Raw genomic sequence first — 20,930 nt, 5'->3', positions numbered from 1 at the left:
GGAGATGGATGGATAATGCTTGACTCTCCAGCAACCATATCCATTGCCAACCAGGAAACCTCACCTAGCTCTGGCGTCCAGGATTTTTATTGGGAGGTCAGTTAGGTAGCCATCAAATATCCCACAAGACTGATCTTAATTACTTAGTCTCCCATCTCTCCAGAGGTCAAATTGATATCTCATGGTCTGAAAGCCCAGCCATAAGTCACATTTTTAGCATCAACCATCTGGCATGGGCCAAGTCCCAAGGTAAAGAAAGATCTGTTATGCAGCAGAATATTCCAAGATTGTGAAGTTTATTTCCCAGGAGTCATTCAAGGGACAGAACTTATTTTAGAGTGTGCAGGATTTGAACCCTTTAGGCTTGCTGAGCCAATCCTTTTTTTGCCTAGAAAGCAAAGTGCATTATTTTCTCTTAAGAACTCTCATTCTGGAAGCTCTAACGAGACCAATCAGGCAAGAGAAAGAAATAAAGGGCATCCAAATTTGAAAAAATGAAATCAAATTATTTCTGTTTGCTAATGATATTATCATATACCTAGGAAACCTTAAAGACTCTCTCAAAAGACTCCTACATTTGATAAATGAATTCAGTAAAGTCTCAGGTTACAAAATCAGTGTACATAAATCAATAGCACTGCTGTATACCAGTAACAACCAGCTGAGAATAAAATCAAGAATTCAATTTTATTAACAATAGCTACAAAAAAATAAAATAGGAATATATTTAACCAAGGAGGTAAAAGATCACTACAATAAGAGCCACAAAACACTGATGAATGAAATCACAGCTGACACAGACTAATAGAAAAATATCCCTTGCTCATGGATAGGAAGAATCAATATTTTAAAAATCACCATATTGCCCAAAGCATTCTACAGATTCAGTGCAATTCCTATCAAAATACCAACATCATTATTCACGGAATTAGAAAAAACAATCCTAAAATTTATATGGAACCAAAAAATAGCTGAAGAAATCCTTAGCAAAAAGAACAAACCTGGAGACATCGCATTACTGAACTTCAAGTTATACTGCCAGTCGATGGTTACCAAATCAGCATGGCACTGGTATAAAAGTAGGCACATGGACCAATGGAGCAGAGTATGGAACAGAATATAGTAGAAAAGAATATATACTCTATTCGGTAAATGACGCTGGGAAAATTGGATAGCCGCATATAGAAGAACGAAGTTGGATCCCTATCTCTCACCATATACAAAAATTAACTCAAGGTGAATTAAAGACTTAAATCTAAGATCTGAATCTGTAAAAATTCTCAAAGAAAACCTAAGAAAAACTCTTCTAGATATAGGCATAGACAAATAATTTATGGTAAAAAACAAATGCAACAAAAACAAAAATAAATAAATGGGACCAATTAAACTAAGCACCTTTTGCATGATCAAAGAAATAACAGAGTGAACAGACAACCTACAGAATGGGAGAAAATATTTTTCCCCCATTTATTTATTTTATTGCACTTTAGGTTTTGGGGTACATGTGAAGAACATGCAAAATTATTGCATAGGTACACACGTGGCAGTGTGATTTGCTACCTTCTTCCCCATCACCTATATCTGGCATTTCTCCTCTTGCTATCTCTCCCCAGCTCCTCACCCCCCACCGTCCCTCCCCTATTTCCCCCCAACTGACCCCAGTGTGTAGTGCTCCCCCACTGTGTCCATGTGTTCTCCTTGTTCAGCACCCGCCTATGAGTGAGAACATGCGGTGTTTGATCTTCTGCTCTTCTGTCAGTTTGCTGAGAATGATGGTTTCCAGGTTCATCCATGTCCCTACAAAGGACCCAAACTCATCGTTTTTGATGGCTGCATAATATTCCATGGTGTATATGTGCCACATTTTCTCTATCCAGTCTATTGTCAATGGGCATTTGGGTTGGTTCCAGGTCTTTGCTATTGTAAACAGTGCTGCAATGAACATTCGTATGCACGTGTCCTTAGAGTAGAACGATTTGTAATCCTTTGGACATATACCCAGTAATGGGATTGCTGGGTCAAATGGAATTTCTATTTCTAGGTCCTTGAGGAATCGCCACACTGTCTTCCACAATGGTTGAACTAATTTACACTCCCACCAACAGTGCAAAAGTGTTCCTATTTCTCCACATCCTCTCCAGCATCTGTTGTCTCTAGATTTTTTAATGATCGCCATTCTAACTGGCGTGAGATGGTATCTCAATGTAGTTTTGGTTTGCATTTCTCTGATGACCAGTGATGATGAGCATTTTTTCATTTGTTTGTTGGCATCACGTATGTCTTCTTTTGTAAAGTGCCTGTTCATATCCTTTGCCCACTTTTGAATGGGCTTGTTAGTTTTTTTCTTGTAAATCTGTTTTAGTTCTTTATAAATTCTGGATATCAGCCCTTTGTCAGATGGGTAAACTGCAAAAATTTTTTCCCATTCTGTTGGTTGCCAATTCACTCTAATGACTATTTCTTTTGCCGTGCAGAAGCTGTGGAGTTTGATTAGGTCCCATTTGTCTATTTTGGCTTTTGCTGTCAATGCTTTTGGTGTTTTGGTCATGAAGTCCTTGCCTACACCTATGTCCTGAATGGTTTTTCCTAGACTTTCTTCTAGGGTTTTTATGGTGTTAGGTCTTATGTTTAAGTCTTTAATCCATCTGGAGTTAATTTTAGTGTGAGGTGTCAGGAAGGGGTCCAGTTTCTGCTTTCTGCACATGGCTAGCCAGCTTTCCCAACACCATTTATTGAACAGGGAGTCCTTTCCCCATTGCTTGCTTTTGTCTGGTTTGTCAAAGATCAGATGGTTGTAGATATGTTGTGTTGCCTCCGAGATCTCTGTTCTGTTCCATTGGTCTGTATCTCTTTTTTGGTACCAGTACCATGCTGTTTTGATTACTGTAGCCTTGTAGTATAGTTCGAAGTCCGGTAGTGTGATGCCTCCCGCTTTGTTCTTTTTGCTTAGAATTGACTTGGCTATGTGGGCTCTCTTTTGGTAGGGAGAAAATATTTGCAAACTATACATCTGACAAAAGACTAATATCCAAAATCTACAAGGAACTCAAACAAATCAGTAAGACAAAAAAACAAATACTGTCATTAAAATGTAGGTAAATTACATGAATAAATATTTCTCAAAAGAAGATATATGAGTGACAAAGAAACATGAAAAAATGGTCAACATCACTAATCATCAGGGATATGTAAATTAAAACTGCAGTGAGATACCACCTTACCCCAGTAAGAATGGCCATTTTTAAAAAACAACAGATGTAGGTGTTAATGCAGTGAGAATGGAATACTCATTCACTACCGATGGGAATGTAAATTAGTACAACCTCTGTGAAAAACAGTATGGTGATTTCTCAAAGAACTAGAAAAAGATCTACCATTTGATCCAGCAATCCCACTACTGGGTATCTACCCCAAGGAAATCAAAGTTACTATATTAAAAAGACGCCTGCACATGCATGTTTACTGCAGTGTAATTCATACTTGCACAAAGATATGGAATCAACCCAAATCCCCATCACCTAATGAGTGGATAAAGAAAATGTGGCATATAGAAATATGCACACACACATATGTGTGTGTCTGTGTATAAATAAATAAATATATATATATATACACACACACACACATATATATGTATATATTTATAAATATACACATACATACATATACCATGGAATACTACTCATGAATGAAATAATATCTTTTGCAGCAACTTGAATGGAACTGGAGGCCATTATCCTAAGTTAAGTAACCCAGGAGTGGAATACCACGTGTTCTCATTAAGTGGGATAAGCTATGGGTATACAAAGGCATACAGACTGGTATAGTGGACATGAGAGAAGCAGAAGGGGTTGGTGGGAGAGGAGTGAAATGAATAATTATCTGTTGGGTACGATGTACACTATTCAGGCGATGGGTACACCTAAAAGAAATTTCACCGCTATAGAATTCATCTGTGCAACCAAAAACTACCAAAGCTATTGAAATTAAAAAAAAAAAAATTAAAAATGAGAATACTGGTCCTGTGCTGCTGAAAATGTACAACATTTTCATTCTGACCTTCTCCCTCCTCCAATCTTAGAAGGCACTGTAATCTCTGCAGTCAACCCTCAGGAAGCAAGCACATGACCTGCATAGCAGGGCATCAATCTCATGATTAAAATTTGAAAAAAGTGTGTTTCTCTGAGTAGGAAGCTTTAGTCTCTAAGAGGAAAGACAGAGAGAAAGACTTAAAAGGGAGAACTCTCTACATAATATACATTTAAACACGCATACATTCAATCCACTACAAAACAGAATTCCTCTCTGCTCTGACAACCTCTAATTGAAGAGCAGAACATTTATTTTAAAGCATGACAGGTGAAAGGCTTGTTTAAAAATATAAATAAACATTAATTACCTATAAACATGACAGCCACAGACGTGTCTCCTGCTGGGACCATCTGAGAGGTGGGTGAGAAACAGCTGAGCACTAAATGCTGTTCACAGTGTTACAAAGCTCTCTAATAGGCTCAACATCACCTTTTAGTTACCTAGGAGGCTACGTTTAATGCATCTCCTGCTAGCAGCAGAAGCGCTGCGACTCACTCAGCGCTCAGGCCTGTCCTGTACTGGAAAGATTTCCACTGTGACGAGATTAGCTGTGACTCTGCCCAACTTCTGGCTCTTATGAAAATGTTTTCTGAAGCACTGGGAAGTCACTTTATCGTGGTAGGACGTTCCACCTGTCCTAGATACTCTTCAGGCATTTGCCTATTGGTGAGTGGATTAATATGAATTCCCAGGACCAACGAGAATGTGGTACTGTGAGAAAAAGCAGTACCCCAATAGTGCTGAGCATTGCTAAGTACCAGACAAGTCATTCAGTTTATTGTGAATATGGCAGTATTCACAAACTGTGTCATTCCTCCCCACATTCATATACCTATCCATCCACCCACCTAGCCATCCATCATCCATTCATCTGTTCATTCACCCATCCATCCATCTATCCATCCAATCAGTTATCTATCTACCCACCCATCCATCCAATGTAGGCAGTCATTCATTTGTTCATTCACTTACATCATATATGTATAATTATGGGGCTAGGTGCCAGGGATACAAATAAAATTTTTCATTAAAGATTATCCTTTTCTTTGAGAAAACCACATTTTACTTTGGTAGAAACTTGTAGCCAGGTCTACAAGGAAACTGGTGTGGTAGAAAAGAGTAAGCACTGTAACAAAGGCTCATGTGAGCTGTTATAGGAACATAGAGGAAGGGTGGAGTTACTTTCTCTCAGCATAATGGAGAAGTAACAGATTGGAAGTACCGTTTGAACTGGACTTGGATGAAGAAGAGCTTTCCTTGGATTTTATTCTAGTTAGCATGAGAAATATTATTTTCTCAAAGAATCTGTAGGTCTGTGATCTCTTGGGTCTTCTGCCTTGTGAAATTGAAAATCCAGGAGTTTTCTGTGCTTAGGGTCACTACATAGGGCAAAGGAAAGGAAGCTTTTCATTTGATGGGTGGCAGAGATTCATTTGATATCACATAGACCTTCTTGCAACTCCATTCCCATTTTCTTTAACCCAGGTTTTCTGTCTCTGTTAGAGAGTCCAGATGTTAGATACAAAAGCCCGGACACAGCAAAGTTTGGTATAATTAAACATTGAAATATTCAGTAACCAAAACCAACCAAACAAAAAAAAATGAACTATAATATAGCCAGTAACATGGATGAATCTCATAAATATTATATTGAGTGAAAGAAGCTAGACACTAAAGACTGCATACTCTATGCTTCTATTTACATAAAATTTAAGATCAGTAAAAGTAATTTATGAAGACATAAATTAGAATCGTGGTTACCTCTGAGGAAGAGCACTGATTGAATAACAGGTGCCAGGAGGGAACTTTATAGTTAGTGGAGATGTACAATATCATGATCAGAGTCAGTTACACAAAAACTCATTGAACTGTATATTCAGGATCTGTGTTTTTCACTCTAGGTACACATTTACCTAAATACAGAAAATTAAAAATAAAGCAAAGTGACAGAAATCTAAAATGCAACGAGGAGACAAAGGGGGCTCCCTCAAAGGAAGCTGACTGGCATACAGGCAAGTGAGTCAAGGAAAACAGCTTTGCCACGACAGAGCAGAAAGGCTGTAGAAGAAGTTCTGTTTAGAAGTCAGAAAGATCCAGACAGAGAGAAGGCTTATAAGAAGAGAAGCCCAAAGAAGCAGATAAGCTCTATAATCAGCTAACAGAAGGTATTGAACCAGTTCCCCTTTGTGGAACTAAAAAGTTCCCCTAAGAGCCAAGAGGCTCATGTCCAAGGGGACAGATGAGGACAGTCGGGGACATCCTTGGGAGTGGAAGAAATCTCTTAGGCTACTAGAGCAAGCTCCTGGGGAGCCAGGTGGCCAGGCTTTCTTCTGAGCTGCCATATTGCAGCTGGCGTGGGCCCTGCACTGTGCAGGTAATTGGGACTTCAGAATTAGGAGTGGTATTGATTCCTATCCTCTTGGCTCTCACTATGTGAGTGCATTTTGGTTAAGGGATTTCAGTGCTCTTTGAAAAGCACATTGATTTCCATTTATAACTCACACGAACTGGGCTGCCTTCTGCCAGAGGACAGGGTGGGCATATTTTGGTTTTGTCCGTCTCTGGGGACCAATGGAATATAATCTTTAGCTACTTAAACGACTTTTCTGGTTTTATTTTGTATCTCTGGCATATGTTTTGAGTTAATCAGCTTCTTTTAAAAGAATCACAAAAGGGCAGGAAAAAGTGGATGGCTTATTCCTTTCTATAACCCTTGTTGTCAAGGGCCTCAAGATATTTTATACACATGATTTGTTTTAGTTCCACTTTATTCCTTAGCAGTAGCAGAAGAACAAGTGTTATTTTTGCTTATTTTCATGGCTCGTGCTAAGGTACCACATCTAGAATTTCCTCTTTTTTTTTTTTTTTTTTTGCATTTGAGGATATGGTAGGAAAACAACAAACAAACTCTCCAGTTCCATAGTCAGGAAGAAGGACAGAATACCCATAGAGGTCCTCAGTGAAAAATACTTCACTTTGTTTCCATATTCTTTTATTTGGAATTGTTCCCAAGCTGAAGTAAAGACTAAACAAGGCTTCTTTACAGTACCAGAAACCAAGTTTTGTGTATATCTTTACTGACACAAATAATCTATATCTAATTGAATTGCTTCAGTTTCTTGATAAATTTTAGTTGAAAAGCAAAGGGCATTTTTCCTGCTGCTCTCAATAGTGTCTTCAATGTAATTTCAAAGAGCTGAACATCTGGGATATTCTTAGAGGGAGAACAAGTTAGAATTTTCAAAGAGCTCTAAGCAAATTTCTTACGTTTTATTTGTTGAGGGCTGGAATGAGATGAGGAGATGGAGTGGAGGGGAAAATGGGAGGAAACCACTTGGATCATGTTCCCCTTCAGCCTTTGTGAATGTCCCTCTGCCCAGAGCTGATGGAAATGGGGGAAAGGAAGAAATACATGGAGATGGGGCCAGAGGGACTGGTTTTGCCATTAGGCTGCTCTTTGTGAAGGCCAGAAGTCAAAACAGAGGTTTCCAATAAAGACACAGAAGAGAGTTGTGCATGCCTGAGGAAAACTAATCTGGTAAACACAGGAGCAAGGTAGCGTGATCATGGCCAAGGGCATTGGATGTAAGGCTTAAAGTTCTCCTCCTGGACAGTGGGGGTTGCCCAGAGCAAAGCACTCTCCATCCCTGGGGGCCAAGGTAATCAACAGCTCTCAGATAGGAAAGCAAATCAGAAACAGAGGCAAAAACCAAGGCAAACCTCTGTCCAGGAACTGGGTAGGCATGGTGACAGGTCAATATTCAGTCCCGACCCCACCCCAAGGGCTTACCCAGACAACATAGAAGCTCTGTTACAGGTAAAAAAGACTAGTCTAGATCCCACCTTATGGTGAAGACAGAGGTCTCAATAACCATCTGCTCGGATTGGGCTTGGCACACCAAATGGATTAATGCTTCTGCCTGGAGAACTTCAGTACCTGCAACTGAGCGAGACAGATGGCAAAGGCCTCTCACTCTGATAGGTTGCGGGGGCTGTGTATAAAGGTGACATCCAGGTTGCTGCTTCTCTCCCTTCAACGTCTGAAACCGAGGAAAGGGAACAGATTTAGCACCTGAAGGATCTGCCAGGAACTCACTGCACAAGGGCCTTCTCAGGGCGTTAGGTTTACCACTCGTGGAGGGAGGGGGACTGGCCAGAGATGGAGAGCGGGAAAACACGAGAGCATGACCACTCACTTTCCAATTTGCTAGCTGAGAGTTTTGTGATATTGTTCTTCATCATGGTCCATCAAATGTTTTAAGATGTTTTGTTTGGAAAACTTTTAGAACCATGCTGATGACAGTTTGAGTAATCACACATCACTTTCTAATGGGTAGCCATGGCAAGCTGCTTGACCTCCTTTAACTTTAGAAGAAATTGAACCTTGTCCCCATAGTTGGATAATATCCTCCTTTTAGGACTTCTTATGCCAATTATAGAGGAATATAAAATCTCAGCATGGTGACTGGTACATGTCAGGCATTCAAATAAATAATAGACATTAAAATCATTACTTACCAGAAGGGTATTAGATACAAAACAAAGCCACATATTAGATTGCATGTTTTGGAGTTGATTTACAGGAGCTCTTTAAATTGAAAATATTTCAATTTAATTAAAATATTTTGGAAAGAAGAACATAATAATACATAACACTGGGATGAGATGGCCAAAAACATCCACCAGCGTAAAGGGTCCCACTGTGCGCAGTCTCATGAGCAGTTGATTATTGATGCATTCTGTTGAGTTTTAATGTGAAATTTTTCTCCCCAAAGTAACCATTGGAGGGGGCCAAGACTGATCTGTAAGTAAAACCTGCTTTTCTAAGGCCATGTTGGAACTTTGGCCCATAATGGCTCAATTTAAGTGAAAGTCTGAGTCTCTCACTTTGGGAAAGGGAAACAGAGCATAAAATCCCCTTTTGGGAGGTTAGAGGAATAAATTCTGCCCAGGCCTACTGTGATTAACCTCAGCTAGAACTGGATGTTGCTGATGACTCAGATGAAGCACTTACTAAGGAGAAAATATGGCTATCAGTAAAAAGACTAGGAAATGTGCCCTTGCAAACTGGCCTCTTGGAAGGTAGCTGAGCACGTCACCACAACATCATTTCCCTCATAGAGATGTTAACTCCATTTAGGAACTTGGGCTGAATGCCACCTGCAGAATATTGTGCACAAATCGGAACCTCCAGGGCTTTAGTGAGCCTCAGTTGGTTTAATTGGATGCATTGCTGTTTTGGGTTTCCATCATATTCTCCAGAATATATCTCCTCTAGGCTGTAGCCTTGCCTTTATTTCCTGTGGCAATGGTATAAATAATGCAAATGTCTTGATACTGGGAAGCAGGAATGAGACCCAGATGTCAGGAATGGAAAACATAGCAGCTTACACTGGCAAAGCAGAGTGGTTAACACAATCAGTTATAGGTGAGCCCTGGGGAAAAAGGGAATGGCTAAGGGAGAGGTGTTTGAGAGGGAGAGGGTAACCTCTTGAACAAGGGGGGCCTATTAACTTGCAAAGGAACCAGAATGGGACCAAGGAGGGAGGAGATGAGGAAGGCATGTGAGGAGCATGGCAATGTGGTCCTGATCAGTCTCTTTGCTGAGTAAGAAATGGAACTCATGTTTGCATGAACTAAATTAACCTTGCAATTTAGCTCAGACAAGAATGCATTGGAAAAGGTCCTAGGGAGGTGCATAATCCAATCTATACCATATACTTTCCTGATGAAGAAACTGAGACACAGAGAGGGGAATTGGTTTAGCCAAAGGCCGAAAGCTCAAAACTAAGCACTCCAGCTCAAAGGAAACTAGGTAAAAACTACATAAAATATTTAATTCTGTGCTTCTTGCCTTTGGGGAAAAGCACAATCATTGCCTATTTACTTAATCTGGAAAACTAGGATTTATTCCTAACCTCTTCCTTTCTTAGCCTCTAAATCCATTTAGTCTCCAACTCCTGTAGATTTTACTTTTTCACTCTCATAAAACTTGCTTTCTTTATATAGTTATGTCTGCTGCCTTAAGCTAGGTCCTTCTCATCTCATTTGCTGGGTTTCAGTCCTTCGCATCTTAACACTTCTGTTCTAATGATCTGATCATCTTGCAGCTTCTTGCTTAGTTTGAAGCCTCCTTCACCACCTTCAAGAAAATGTCTCAACATCCTAGAATGACGTACAAATGCATTAACGATCTGACCACTGCCCACTTCTATACATACCTAATTTATTCTCCTTTTACTCTATCCTCTTATTCCAAATTATTGCAATACCTCAAATCCACAGACCCTTCTCACTCATTTGTCATTTGCGTGGATGGCTCTCACTCAGTAAAGTTCATCGTATGTATAACCTCCCCTGAGAATCCCAGAAGCACCACATGGCACACTTCCAAGGTGCTATTCCCTTAGAGTGCAATGTGAATGCTGCCCCCTAGAAGCGTGCCACTGTTCTTATTGGGTTCCCAGAGAGCACTGCTTATTCCTACTTCTGCTCTTCTCTCATGGTAATACAATGACCTATTGGCTTGTGGTATAATCTCAGCAAATCAGCTTCTGGATGAGGTGGTATAGAAATGAGAAGTGTTTTAAAACCTTGCTTCTGGGTTAGGATCAATTGGGGTTCCAATATTCATCCACATGATAACAATACAGACTTGGGCAAGTTACTTATTTTATCTGAAATTCAGTGTTCTCAGCTGCAAAATGGTCATGATAATAGTAACTACTTCATCGTGAGATAATCTATATTAAGTTTTTAGCATGCTATCTAGAGTCTTCAATAAATTAACTATTGTTTCTATTATTATTGTTATGGAGAGCAGTGCTATGTTATATTAAAATTTTAACTTCTCCGATTACATAGCAGGTACCCAGTAAATATTTGTTGAATCAATTGATTAATAACAAGATAGGGCTATTAAGGCCAGAAGCGATGGTTCATGCCTGTAATCCTAGTACTTTGGGAAGCTGAGGTGGACGAATTGCCTGAGCTCAAAAGTTCCAGACCAGCCTGAGCGAATGGTGAAACCCTGTCTCTACTAAAAATACAAAAAATTAGCTGAGTGTGGTGGTAGCTACCTGTAGTCCCGGCTCCTCAGAAGGCTAGGCATGATACTTGCTTGAACCCTGGGAGGTGGAGGTTGTAGTGAGTTGAGATTGGGCCATTGCACTCCAGCCTGAATGTGACTCTGTCTAAAAAAAATTAAAAAATTAAAAAAAAATAAGGCTATTGATTAATTTGTATATATTGGATTGGGAACGCTTTCTACTTACGTGATAAAGAATTTTACTGAAAAGAAGTATAAGTATTAAATCTTGCAGTAGAAAAGAAGAAGCTTCCTCAACTTAAATAACTTGATAATTGCCTTATAATTGCCCCGTGCAATTTGGAGAAACACGTGTTTCTTAGAATTAACAGGCATTTATTTTTAGGGGTATCATTTGAGCAACAAGCAGAACAATGTCTCCAACTCCATCACTCTGAATCGTCTGAACCTACTACAGCTCACAGGGCTTAGTCGTGCTCATTCCTGCAGGTGAATAGCTCTATAATTTGTCACTTACTTCCTCTCTCAGAGTCTATATGGATCAGGGGAGGAAGAAAAGCTATTTTTTCCAGTTGAATTTAGCATTTAAGGAGTACCTATCACCAAGGAGGCATAGCTTCTGGCTTTATTGAGAAATCTGTTGCTAAGACACAGTCTTAATTTGTTTGCACACTTTCATGAGAATGGTGAGTATTTATTCACAGAGAGAAACAGATGTAAGAGGTAAAAGTTGGTGGAAAATTAATGATAGTTGAGGATTAAACCTAAAACAATTATTTCATGTGTTTGTTTAGACTAGAGGCTTTCAAGCTAAGGCCCTGGGACTGGGGCATCAGCATCGCCTGGAAACTTGCTAGAAATGCAAATCCTTGGGCTTAACCCAGATGTACTTGAATCACAGAATTGCTCGGGTATGTCTCAACAGCCTGCTTTAACAAGACCCCCAGGTTATTCTGATGCTTAATATTTGAGACTCAGCTTGGGCAATATAGGGAGGTCCTGTCTCTATAAAAATATTTTAAAAATTAGCCAGATGTGGTGTCACTTGCCTGTAGTCCTAGCTACTTGGGAGGCTCAGGCAGGAGGAGAGCTTGGGCCCAGGATTTTGAGGCTGCAGTGAGCCATGATTGCACCACTGCACTCTCAGCCTAGGTGAAAGGGTGAGACTATGTCTCAAAAAATAAATAAATAAATAGAGAGAGAGACCCACTATTCTAAGTTCTAGAATAAGACATCATGCAAGCCTCATATATCAGTAGCAATAGTAACCGAGGAGACTAGCTTTCCCCTGCTGGAAAATTCTGTAATAACATTACCTGGGGCAGATGCCTTGAAAGAGGATGCTTATTATTTTTTTTTTTTATGAACCACAACAACTACCTCATGTTGCCTCCTGATCTCCTAACTAGAACCAAACATCAGCATAATCCTAAAAGGTAAGTACATGCTGTTACCCAAAAAGATACAGCTTGCACATAAAAGAATTACTAGATTTAATAACGTATATCATTAGAAACCAGGGCAACATGTGTAGGAGTATTCTAATAAGGGCAGAACTTCACTAGATTTGGCTCACTTCATTGACACGAGTGTAAAATCTAGAGATTCTAAATTTAATTTGTTAGCTTGAGCAGCCAGAAGTGGCTCTAACAGCTTAATTGGTTGGTTGAATGAATGTTGTGCTCAATAGTAGTCTACATTTAGTAAGGTCAAGATGCCAGAGCTTTGCCGGCATGATGTAGGGGAGAATATGCAAAGTCTCTAGCAGATAGAAATGTATACTGAGTTTATTCTGTCTATGGGAAGGCTCAGAAAACACTCCCTCCATGAAACAGTGAGAAATATATTAGTGTCTTCATGCTTGACAAACTTTGTAGTTGTTCTCCTTGAAGGCCAGGTCTATAGGGGATGCCAGTATTGAGATGGGGTCTTTTTTTTTTTTTTTTTTTGAGACAGAGTTTTGCTCTTTTTGCCCAGGCTGGAGTGCAATGACATGATCTTGGCTCAGTACACCCCCCACCTCCCAGGTTCAAGCAATTTTCCTGCCTCAGTCTCCCAGCTAGCTGGGATTATAGGCGTCAGTCACCAAGTCAGGTTAATTTTTTTAAATTTTAGTAGACACAGGGGTTTCACCATGTTGGCTAGGCTGGTCTCAAACTTCTGACCTCTGGTGATCTGCCTGCCTCAGCCTTCCAAAGTGCTGGGAGTACAGGCATGAGCCACCGCACTCAGTGAGATGGGGTCTTTGATTTCATAAAGATTATACAGTCCCAGAGTAGCAGAGGCCAAGTGGTAGTACTTAACCACCGAAGACAAAGACAAGAGGGACACATCAACCATCACATCTCTCCTTATCCCAGATAATTCTTCTTGTTCTGATGTCTACTCTATCTGATAGTTAATATAGCTACTTTAGCGTTCTTTTGTTTAGTATTTGCGTAGTGTATTTTACATCCTTTTGCTTTCAACCCATCTGTGGCTTTATGTTTAAAATGCGCTTCCTGAAGGCAGAATATATTTGAACTTTCTTATTATCCAATCTGATACTCTTTACCTTTTGAATAGTGTGTTTCGACCATTTACATTAAGATTATTGATGTTTGTGCTGAAATCTACCATTTCATTGTTTTCTATTTTTTCATGTGTTCTTAGAGCTTCCTATCTTTTCTGCTTTCTCTTTTATTAATTCAGCATTTTTATGATTCCAATTTATCTCCACATTTGAATTATTATTTATGCCCCTTAAAAGTATTTTAGTGTTTGCCCTATTGTTTACAATACCTATCTTTAATCAGAGTCTACCTTGAGATAACATACTATTCATCTCCACTATAGGGACCTTATAACACTATTTATTTTTTCTCACATTTTATAATATTGCTACTATTTAATATATTGCTACCATTTTGCTTTAGACTGTCAGTTGTGTTTTAGATAAAGTCAAGAAAAAAAGAAAAATATTTTCTCTTACTGTCATGTATTTTATTTCCAATTCTTTTAGTGCTTTGATTCAAAGAGACTGTGATTTTTTGAGACCAAAATGATCTTTGGGCTCCCAAACTTCTACATCAGAAACTGGAGAAGATAGAGGCTTTGCCTTAAAGTGGGCCGTATTATCCAATGCCCTTTTCATGTATGGCCAAGAAAGATACAGGAAAAATAAGGACCTTCCAGGGAAAGAGTAAATATCTACAGAAAAAATAATACTGGACAGCTCTGACAGGGAACAGATCCAGGGTCTAATCAACCACTGGCCCTACCCAAAGGATACAGGCATCTCACAATGCCTGAATGAGAGCATTACAGAATTGTTGTGAACCAGTAACTGCTATACCCCTCTTATTCATCCCTTTGTAACATGAGTGTTATTGGGGATATTGTTTCCTCATTCAACCATTGTCGATAGATGAGCAGAAAAGAGGTGACTTGCCTTTTTGTTTATAGATAAGGAGAAGAACATAGAAACTGTAAGGGAATTTTGGGCTGAGACTTACACTGTGATGGAATGGACTCTTTAGGGATATCTTCCTTGGGGAATAGGAGGGTGTATTTTGTATGTGGAAGGGAGGGAAACAAGTATTTAGACTAGGAGGAGACATTATTCTGACAGTTAGTTTTTGTTGTATAGCAAACCACAGCAAAGCTTAGTGGCTTAAACAAAAGCTATGCATTATTTCTAATGGTTCTAAATAAGAATCATCCAGGTAAACTGGCTGATTCCCCTTCTCTGAGCCAGGTTGGCTAGGACTGGATAGTCTAAGATAGATTCACTCACATACCTGGTGGTTGGCTTGACATCAGCTAGGTCAGTGAGGATAACTGTGCTAAGAATCTTATCATCCAGCAGCCCAGCCTGTGCTTGGTCATGTGACAGCTGTTGCAAGGTTCCCAGGAACAGCAAGACAGCAAACCCCTTAATATGCCTCAGCTTGCATCATATTTTATCATTCCTATTGATCAAAAGATGCTACATGGCTGTATTACTCTGTTCTTATGCTGATAATAAAGACATACATGAGACTAGGTAATTGATAAAAGAAAGAGATTTAACTGGCTCACAGTTCCAAATGGCCGGGGAGGCCTCACAATTTTGGTGGAAAGTGAATGAGGGGCAAAGTCACATCTTACATGGCGGCAGGCAAGAGAGCATATACAAGGGAATTCTTTATAAAGCCATCAGGTCTCATAGTATTTATTCACTATCATAAGAACAGCATGGGAAAGACCTGCCTCCATGATTCAGTTGCCTCCACCTGGACCCACCCTTGACATGTAGGGATTATTACAATTCAAGGTAAGATTTGGGTAGGAACACAGCTAAACCATATCAATGGATAAGACCATGTTCAAGAGGTGAAGAAACGTACTCCACCTATTGATGAAGATAGAACATAGCCTATTGCCAAGGGCAATGCATACAAGAATGGAAACAAGTTGTGGTCATTTTTTAGGTTTTACTATTTTTCTCCATTTTTAGCATCTTTCCTTATAGTAAGATTTTGTATCACTGCCCTTTGTCATATGACTTGCAGCGCCTCCCTGTAGGAGTAATATACTTCCGCACACCACTGATAAAATTGGTTATGTGGCTTTCTTTGACCAGTGGTCTATGAAAAGATAGGATGATTGCTGTGCCTCAGTAGAAGCTTTAATGGCAATTATCTGATTCTACTTTTGACAGTTTTTCCCCTCTACCACAAGAGTAGCATGTTTCAAATTAGGGCTTCTTTAGCCTGGCTTCTAGAATGGAGGAAACACACAAATCAGAGTCAGAGCTGATCTCTAGTGTGAATGAAAAGTAAGCTTTTGTTTGATAAGCCACTGTGTTTTGATGGTTATTCTTCACCACATCAGAACCTAAGGAAAAATGACAATGATTGATTAGCTTCTGTTTTTCTATATTTCATCAATTCCTTTTAGATGAATCTTTCCTTTTGACTTTTATTTTTTTAATTCTTTTTTTTTAACTTTCAATCAAGTTCAGGGGTACACGTACAGATTTGTTGCATAGGTAAACTTGTGTCATGGGGCTTTGTTGTATAGACTGTTTCCTCATGCAGGTATTAAGCCTAGTACCCATTAGTTATTGTTCCTGATCCTCTCCCTTCTCCTACTCTCCACCCTCTAAAATTCCCCAGTGCGTGTTTTTCTCCTCTGTGTGTCCATGTGTTCTCATCAAATTGTTTAAAATGCTCATAGATACCTTTTTTGTGTGTGAGATGGAGTCTCACTCTCTTGCCTGGGCTGGAGTGCAGTGGTGCGATCTCAGCTCACTGCAACCTCTGCCTCCTGCGATCAAGTGATTCTCTTGTCTCAGCCTCCATAGTAGCTGAGATTATAGGTACCTGCCACCATGCCCAGCTAATTTTTTTGTATTTTTAGTAGAGATGGCATTTCACCATGTTAGCCAGGCTGATCTCGAACTCCTGACCTCGTGATCTGTGCATCTCGACCTCCTAAAGTGCTGGGATTACACGTATGAGCCACTGCACCTGACCCACTCATAGATATCTTCAAATGCCCTTGTTCTTATTTTCTTTTCCAGCTGTGGCTTTGTCTCCTCCCCAGTCACAAGTAAATTTATCAAAAGAGCGATATATGATTTGTATTTCTTTATATTCTGTTCACTCTTAAGACCCTTACAATCTACATTCTCCCCTGATACCTCCATCAGTACAATCAATGCCACTCTTGCCAAAGTCACCAATGATCCCCACATGGCTGGTTCTGCTAACTCAACAGCATCCATCTGGGAAAGTTGACATTTTAAACTTTCTTTGAGGAATGGAACGTGAGTAGATATGATTTAAGCAGATTTAAGAAACCAGTGACCTAACCTGGTTTTATTTTCTCCTCTGTTGGGCTATTATAGGTTTTCTGTGACTTCCATGGCCACTCCCAAAAGAAGAATGTGTTCCTTTATGGCTGTAGCATCAAGGAAACCTTGTGGCAAGCAGGATGCACTGTGGGCACATCTACTGTCCTAGAGGATGTCACCTACAGGGTAAGCCGCTGAGGGGGATGCCACCAGACATACTGTGTCCATATTCTTTATTCTTACCTTTAAGACCATGCTTCATTCATTTATTTAGCTTTTTTTGGGGGAGGGGGTGGTAAATAAGCCTTTTGATTATTTTAACCATAGGGTTGTAATACAAGCAGGGTGGAGGCATGTGAAACCTCTCCTAATTTTTGTTGAATAATGGCTTACTACCTGGTTGCTTTGCCTCTGTTTTCTGTAGGGGTTGATATTGTATAAAAGGCGTGAGAACTGGAGACAGGAGACGTCATCTTAATGCCTGGCTTTATAATTATTCGATTACTAACCATATGATTATGAGATCATTAACATTATCTCTCTGAGCCACGCTTCTGTCATCTGTAAAATGAGGTTAGTTAAAATACTGCCTCTGTTACATAGTTTATGGAAGGAACAGAATGACAGAATACAAAAGGACTTCAAATAAATAGAGAGGGGTGACCATATATAAGCCATTAAACCATCCACATCTCTCTGCATGAGCATTCTATAAAAAGCAGAGCAGTAATCCGCTGACCCTAATTCTATTTTATCTCAGTTTCAGTGGTTAGAGCTCAACTGTTCCTCCATGAAACCACATAGGAAATTAGGGAGGTGCAGAGAAGAGGGTACATCTTCCCATCAGGATAAAGAATACAAGCTGTCGCTTAGTGAGAATCAGGAAGAAACAGAGAAGCAAAGGTACCCAAACACTAAATGGAAGCTGGTCTTTGTTTAAAATTTATGTAGAAAAAGTAAAAATTAGGACGGTAACTGCCTCTCCCAAGTCTGTTATTCTGGGTATGACAATTTGCTATGTGCAAAATAGCTTCATGCCCAGGGTTAATGACAGTATTAAGAGGTAAAAATGTGCCAAACCACCATTTCACCTCGAAATATGTCCCCACTTCTCTGGCCTTCTTCACCCAAGTCCATCTGAAAAAGACTGCCACTGAGTAGTACAATTGCCCCAAGGCTTTTATGGCAGAATCAACAGCTTATCCTCAATAATCTGTCTGCTGTAAGGCTGGACCAGAGTAATGGTGATAAAACACAAGAGGCTTACTGACTCAATCTTATTTAGGAAATGAGTTTAGTAAATTAAAGCATTCATCTGAGCAGCCCACGTGGACCCAACCTATATAAAACCATCTCTTATGTGTGATACCTCTTGAATAAAAAAAATCTACCCGGTCCAACCTTACATATAGAGTCTGTATGTTTTTTACTTCTCTTTTTCCAAGAGAAGGTAATAATATTAATAGATAATTCCCTATAAACAAGAAAAGGCTGTAAGACACAGAACCTTAAAAAAAGCCTTCTGTACGAAGCTGATGTGAAATGGGGCAGAGGTCAGACATTGTAGAGAATGACAGGATGAGTTCTTATCAACTGTGTTTTAGTTTTGGTGTATGATTCATATTGTTTAATTAATAAATTCAAAAATATTTTGAGGCCCAGATTAGTGTCAGGTAAGGTAAAAGGTATAACATTATAGAGGTAGGTATGCCAGTTTCTGCCTATGAGAATAAGCACAGTGGTACTTGATAGCAGTGCTGTTGAAAAGATTAATCCATCTAGACACTGAAGCTCACCTATAAGATCCTTTAACTTTGGGTGGGCCAGTTGCCTGAGCCTCACTTTTCTCCCTTGTGAAATGAGGGAGTTAAATGTTCTATGTAGTTTATTACATCGAGTTTGTTGGTGCCCTGGGATTCCTTAAAGGTGATTCATGAGCTGCTATGACATATGTGGAAGTAGTGAAGTGAATATGGTTTGATCCCACCCCTTACTTTCAACCCAAACAACTTTGCTTTTTGGGGTCCCACATAGTATATAAACTCCCTCTATCACTGACACTCTAAGTCAGTGTCACATAATGATCTGTAAATAATTGTCTTAATACTGGTGATCTGCCTAAAAAGTCTTCTGAGTACTAATGGATCTTGTCAGAATTGAAAGGACCCACTCATTTTGCAGATGGGAAAATTAAGACTCAGGGGAAGAGTGTCTTTGTAAGGTATGTTAATGTTATCATCGTGATATCTGCCAGCAGTCAACAGCCTGCTGATGCTGAGAGGCTGATTCCTTCCTTACCATCGAAAGTGGAACAATTCTAAACATGTTAAACTGATCCAAGACTTTTTTTTTGGTAATTTACCATTAGTATTGAAGAGACAGTTATATGCCCTATTATATTTCACATCCACTCTGCAACATTTATTCAATTTTATTAATCATCCTTAATGGTACTACTTCTAGTTATGTTGGTATAAAGAGGTCAGTGAATCCTCTCTGTAAAATGCAAGTGTAAAACAGAATAAAATTTCGAAAAGCAGCCCTTTTAGGACTCTGGAAATTTACCAAATACGATGATAAATTGAGAAGCATTTATTCTTGAAAATTCCTAAAGCTTCATTTAAGAATAGCAAGGGTCTGTGACCTTCTTGACTGGGGCTCCTCCTGAAACCACTCTATTTGGTCATCAAGAAATGCAATTTTACCAACAGAAGGATAGACACACACACACACACACACACACACACACACACACACACACACACACACACAGAAATTTACAAGGGAGACCTTAGAAATGAGAGACCCATAGAAGAGCTAAGATAAGCTCTGTATAAATACATGGTATATTAAGACATTCTTGCATTGTTGAGACTAGATAAATTATAAAGAAATAGGTTTAATTGGCTCATGGTTCTATAGGCTGTTCAGGAAGCATAATGCTGGCATACGCTTCTGGGGAGGCCTTAGGAAGCTTCCAATCATGGCAGAAGGTAAAGGGGGAGCACGCACTTCACATGGTGAGAACAGAGCCGGAGAGTCAGGGGGAGGTGCCACATACTTTTAAACAACCCAATCTCACACAAATTCATGATGCAGAGATGATGCAAAACCATTCATGGGAAATCCACTCCTGCAATCCCTTCACCTTCTACCAGGCCCCACCTCTAACACTGGGGGTTACATTTCAACATGAGATTTGGGTGGGGACAAATATCTAAACTATATCACATGGATTATGGAAAAATATGTGTCTCTTCAGAGAAGACCCAATAGAGACCAGTGAGAAATAAAGTCCAAAGAGACTTAAGAACTGCCACAGTTTTGAATGTCTTCCCAAATGACATACAAATCAATCAACAGAGGGTGGAAATCTTATGCACTCAAGATATTTGAGCACTACATTTGCCCAAATTATTGTATAACCACTATGCTTAGCAGCCACAGATGTCAAGCTAAATAATTTAAATAAGAATGTGGAAACTATGTAGAGACATCAGTGGCACATAATGCAGAAGAAAAAAAAATATTCTGCAGATTAATCCAGGAACGTAGTTAAAATTTTAAAAACATTTAAAAAATAGAATCCAGAGGTGTTAAAAAATTATAATCTATGATGTTCAGCTTTCAGCCAAAAATTACAATTTTGTAAAGAATCAAGAATGTGAAATCCATACTCAGGAAACAAAGCAGTCAGTAGAAACAGAGTGGGCCAACCTGTTGGATTCATAATTATTTCCAAGCAATTGTTAAAATATGTTCAAATAATTAAAGAAAGAATTAAAGAATTAATTAAAGAATTGCATTCAAAAGTTAATGGCAAAATATGATGACCATTTATTCAATATATATGAAACTTCGACAGAGAATTAACTAAAAAAGAGGAAGGAAGGAAGGAAGGGAAGGAAAGGAAGGAAGGAAGAAAGGAAGGAAGGAAGGGAAGGAAGGAAGGGAAGGAAGGAAGGGAAGGAA

General features: G+C 39.3%; 1 protein-coding gene across 1 annotated transcript in view; it reads left to right on the top strand.

Moving 5' to 3' along the window:
* The window catches only part of LOC116539496 (cytosolic carboxypeptidase 4-like), a 435,628-nt gene that overhangs the window by 288,090 nt on the left and 126,608 nt on the right, over positions 1-20,930 (top strand). Inside the window, exon 15 of the mRNA XM_032262484.1 lies at positions 17,013-17,144. Coding sequence (XP_032118375.1) covers positions 17,013-17,144 — 132 coding nt within the window. The remainder of the gene's footprint in view (positions 1-17,012; positions 17,145-20,930) is intronic.

This window comes from Sapajus apella, unplaced genomic scaffold, assembly GCF_009761245.1.
Source record: "Sapajus apella isolate SASKATOON/1434 unplaced genomic scaffold, GSC_monkey_1.0 scaffold129, whole genome shotgun sequence".
NCBI lineage: Eukaryota > Metazoa > Chordata > Mammalia > Primates > Cebidae > Sapajus > Sapajus apella.
Note: the sequence above shows the minus strand (reverse complement) of the source record. Positions and strands in the feature narration are given on the sequence as shown.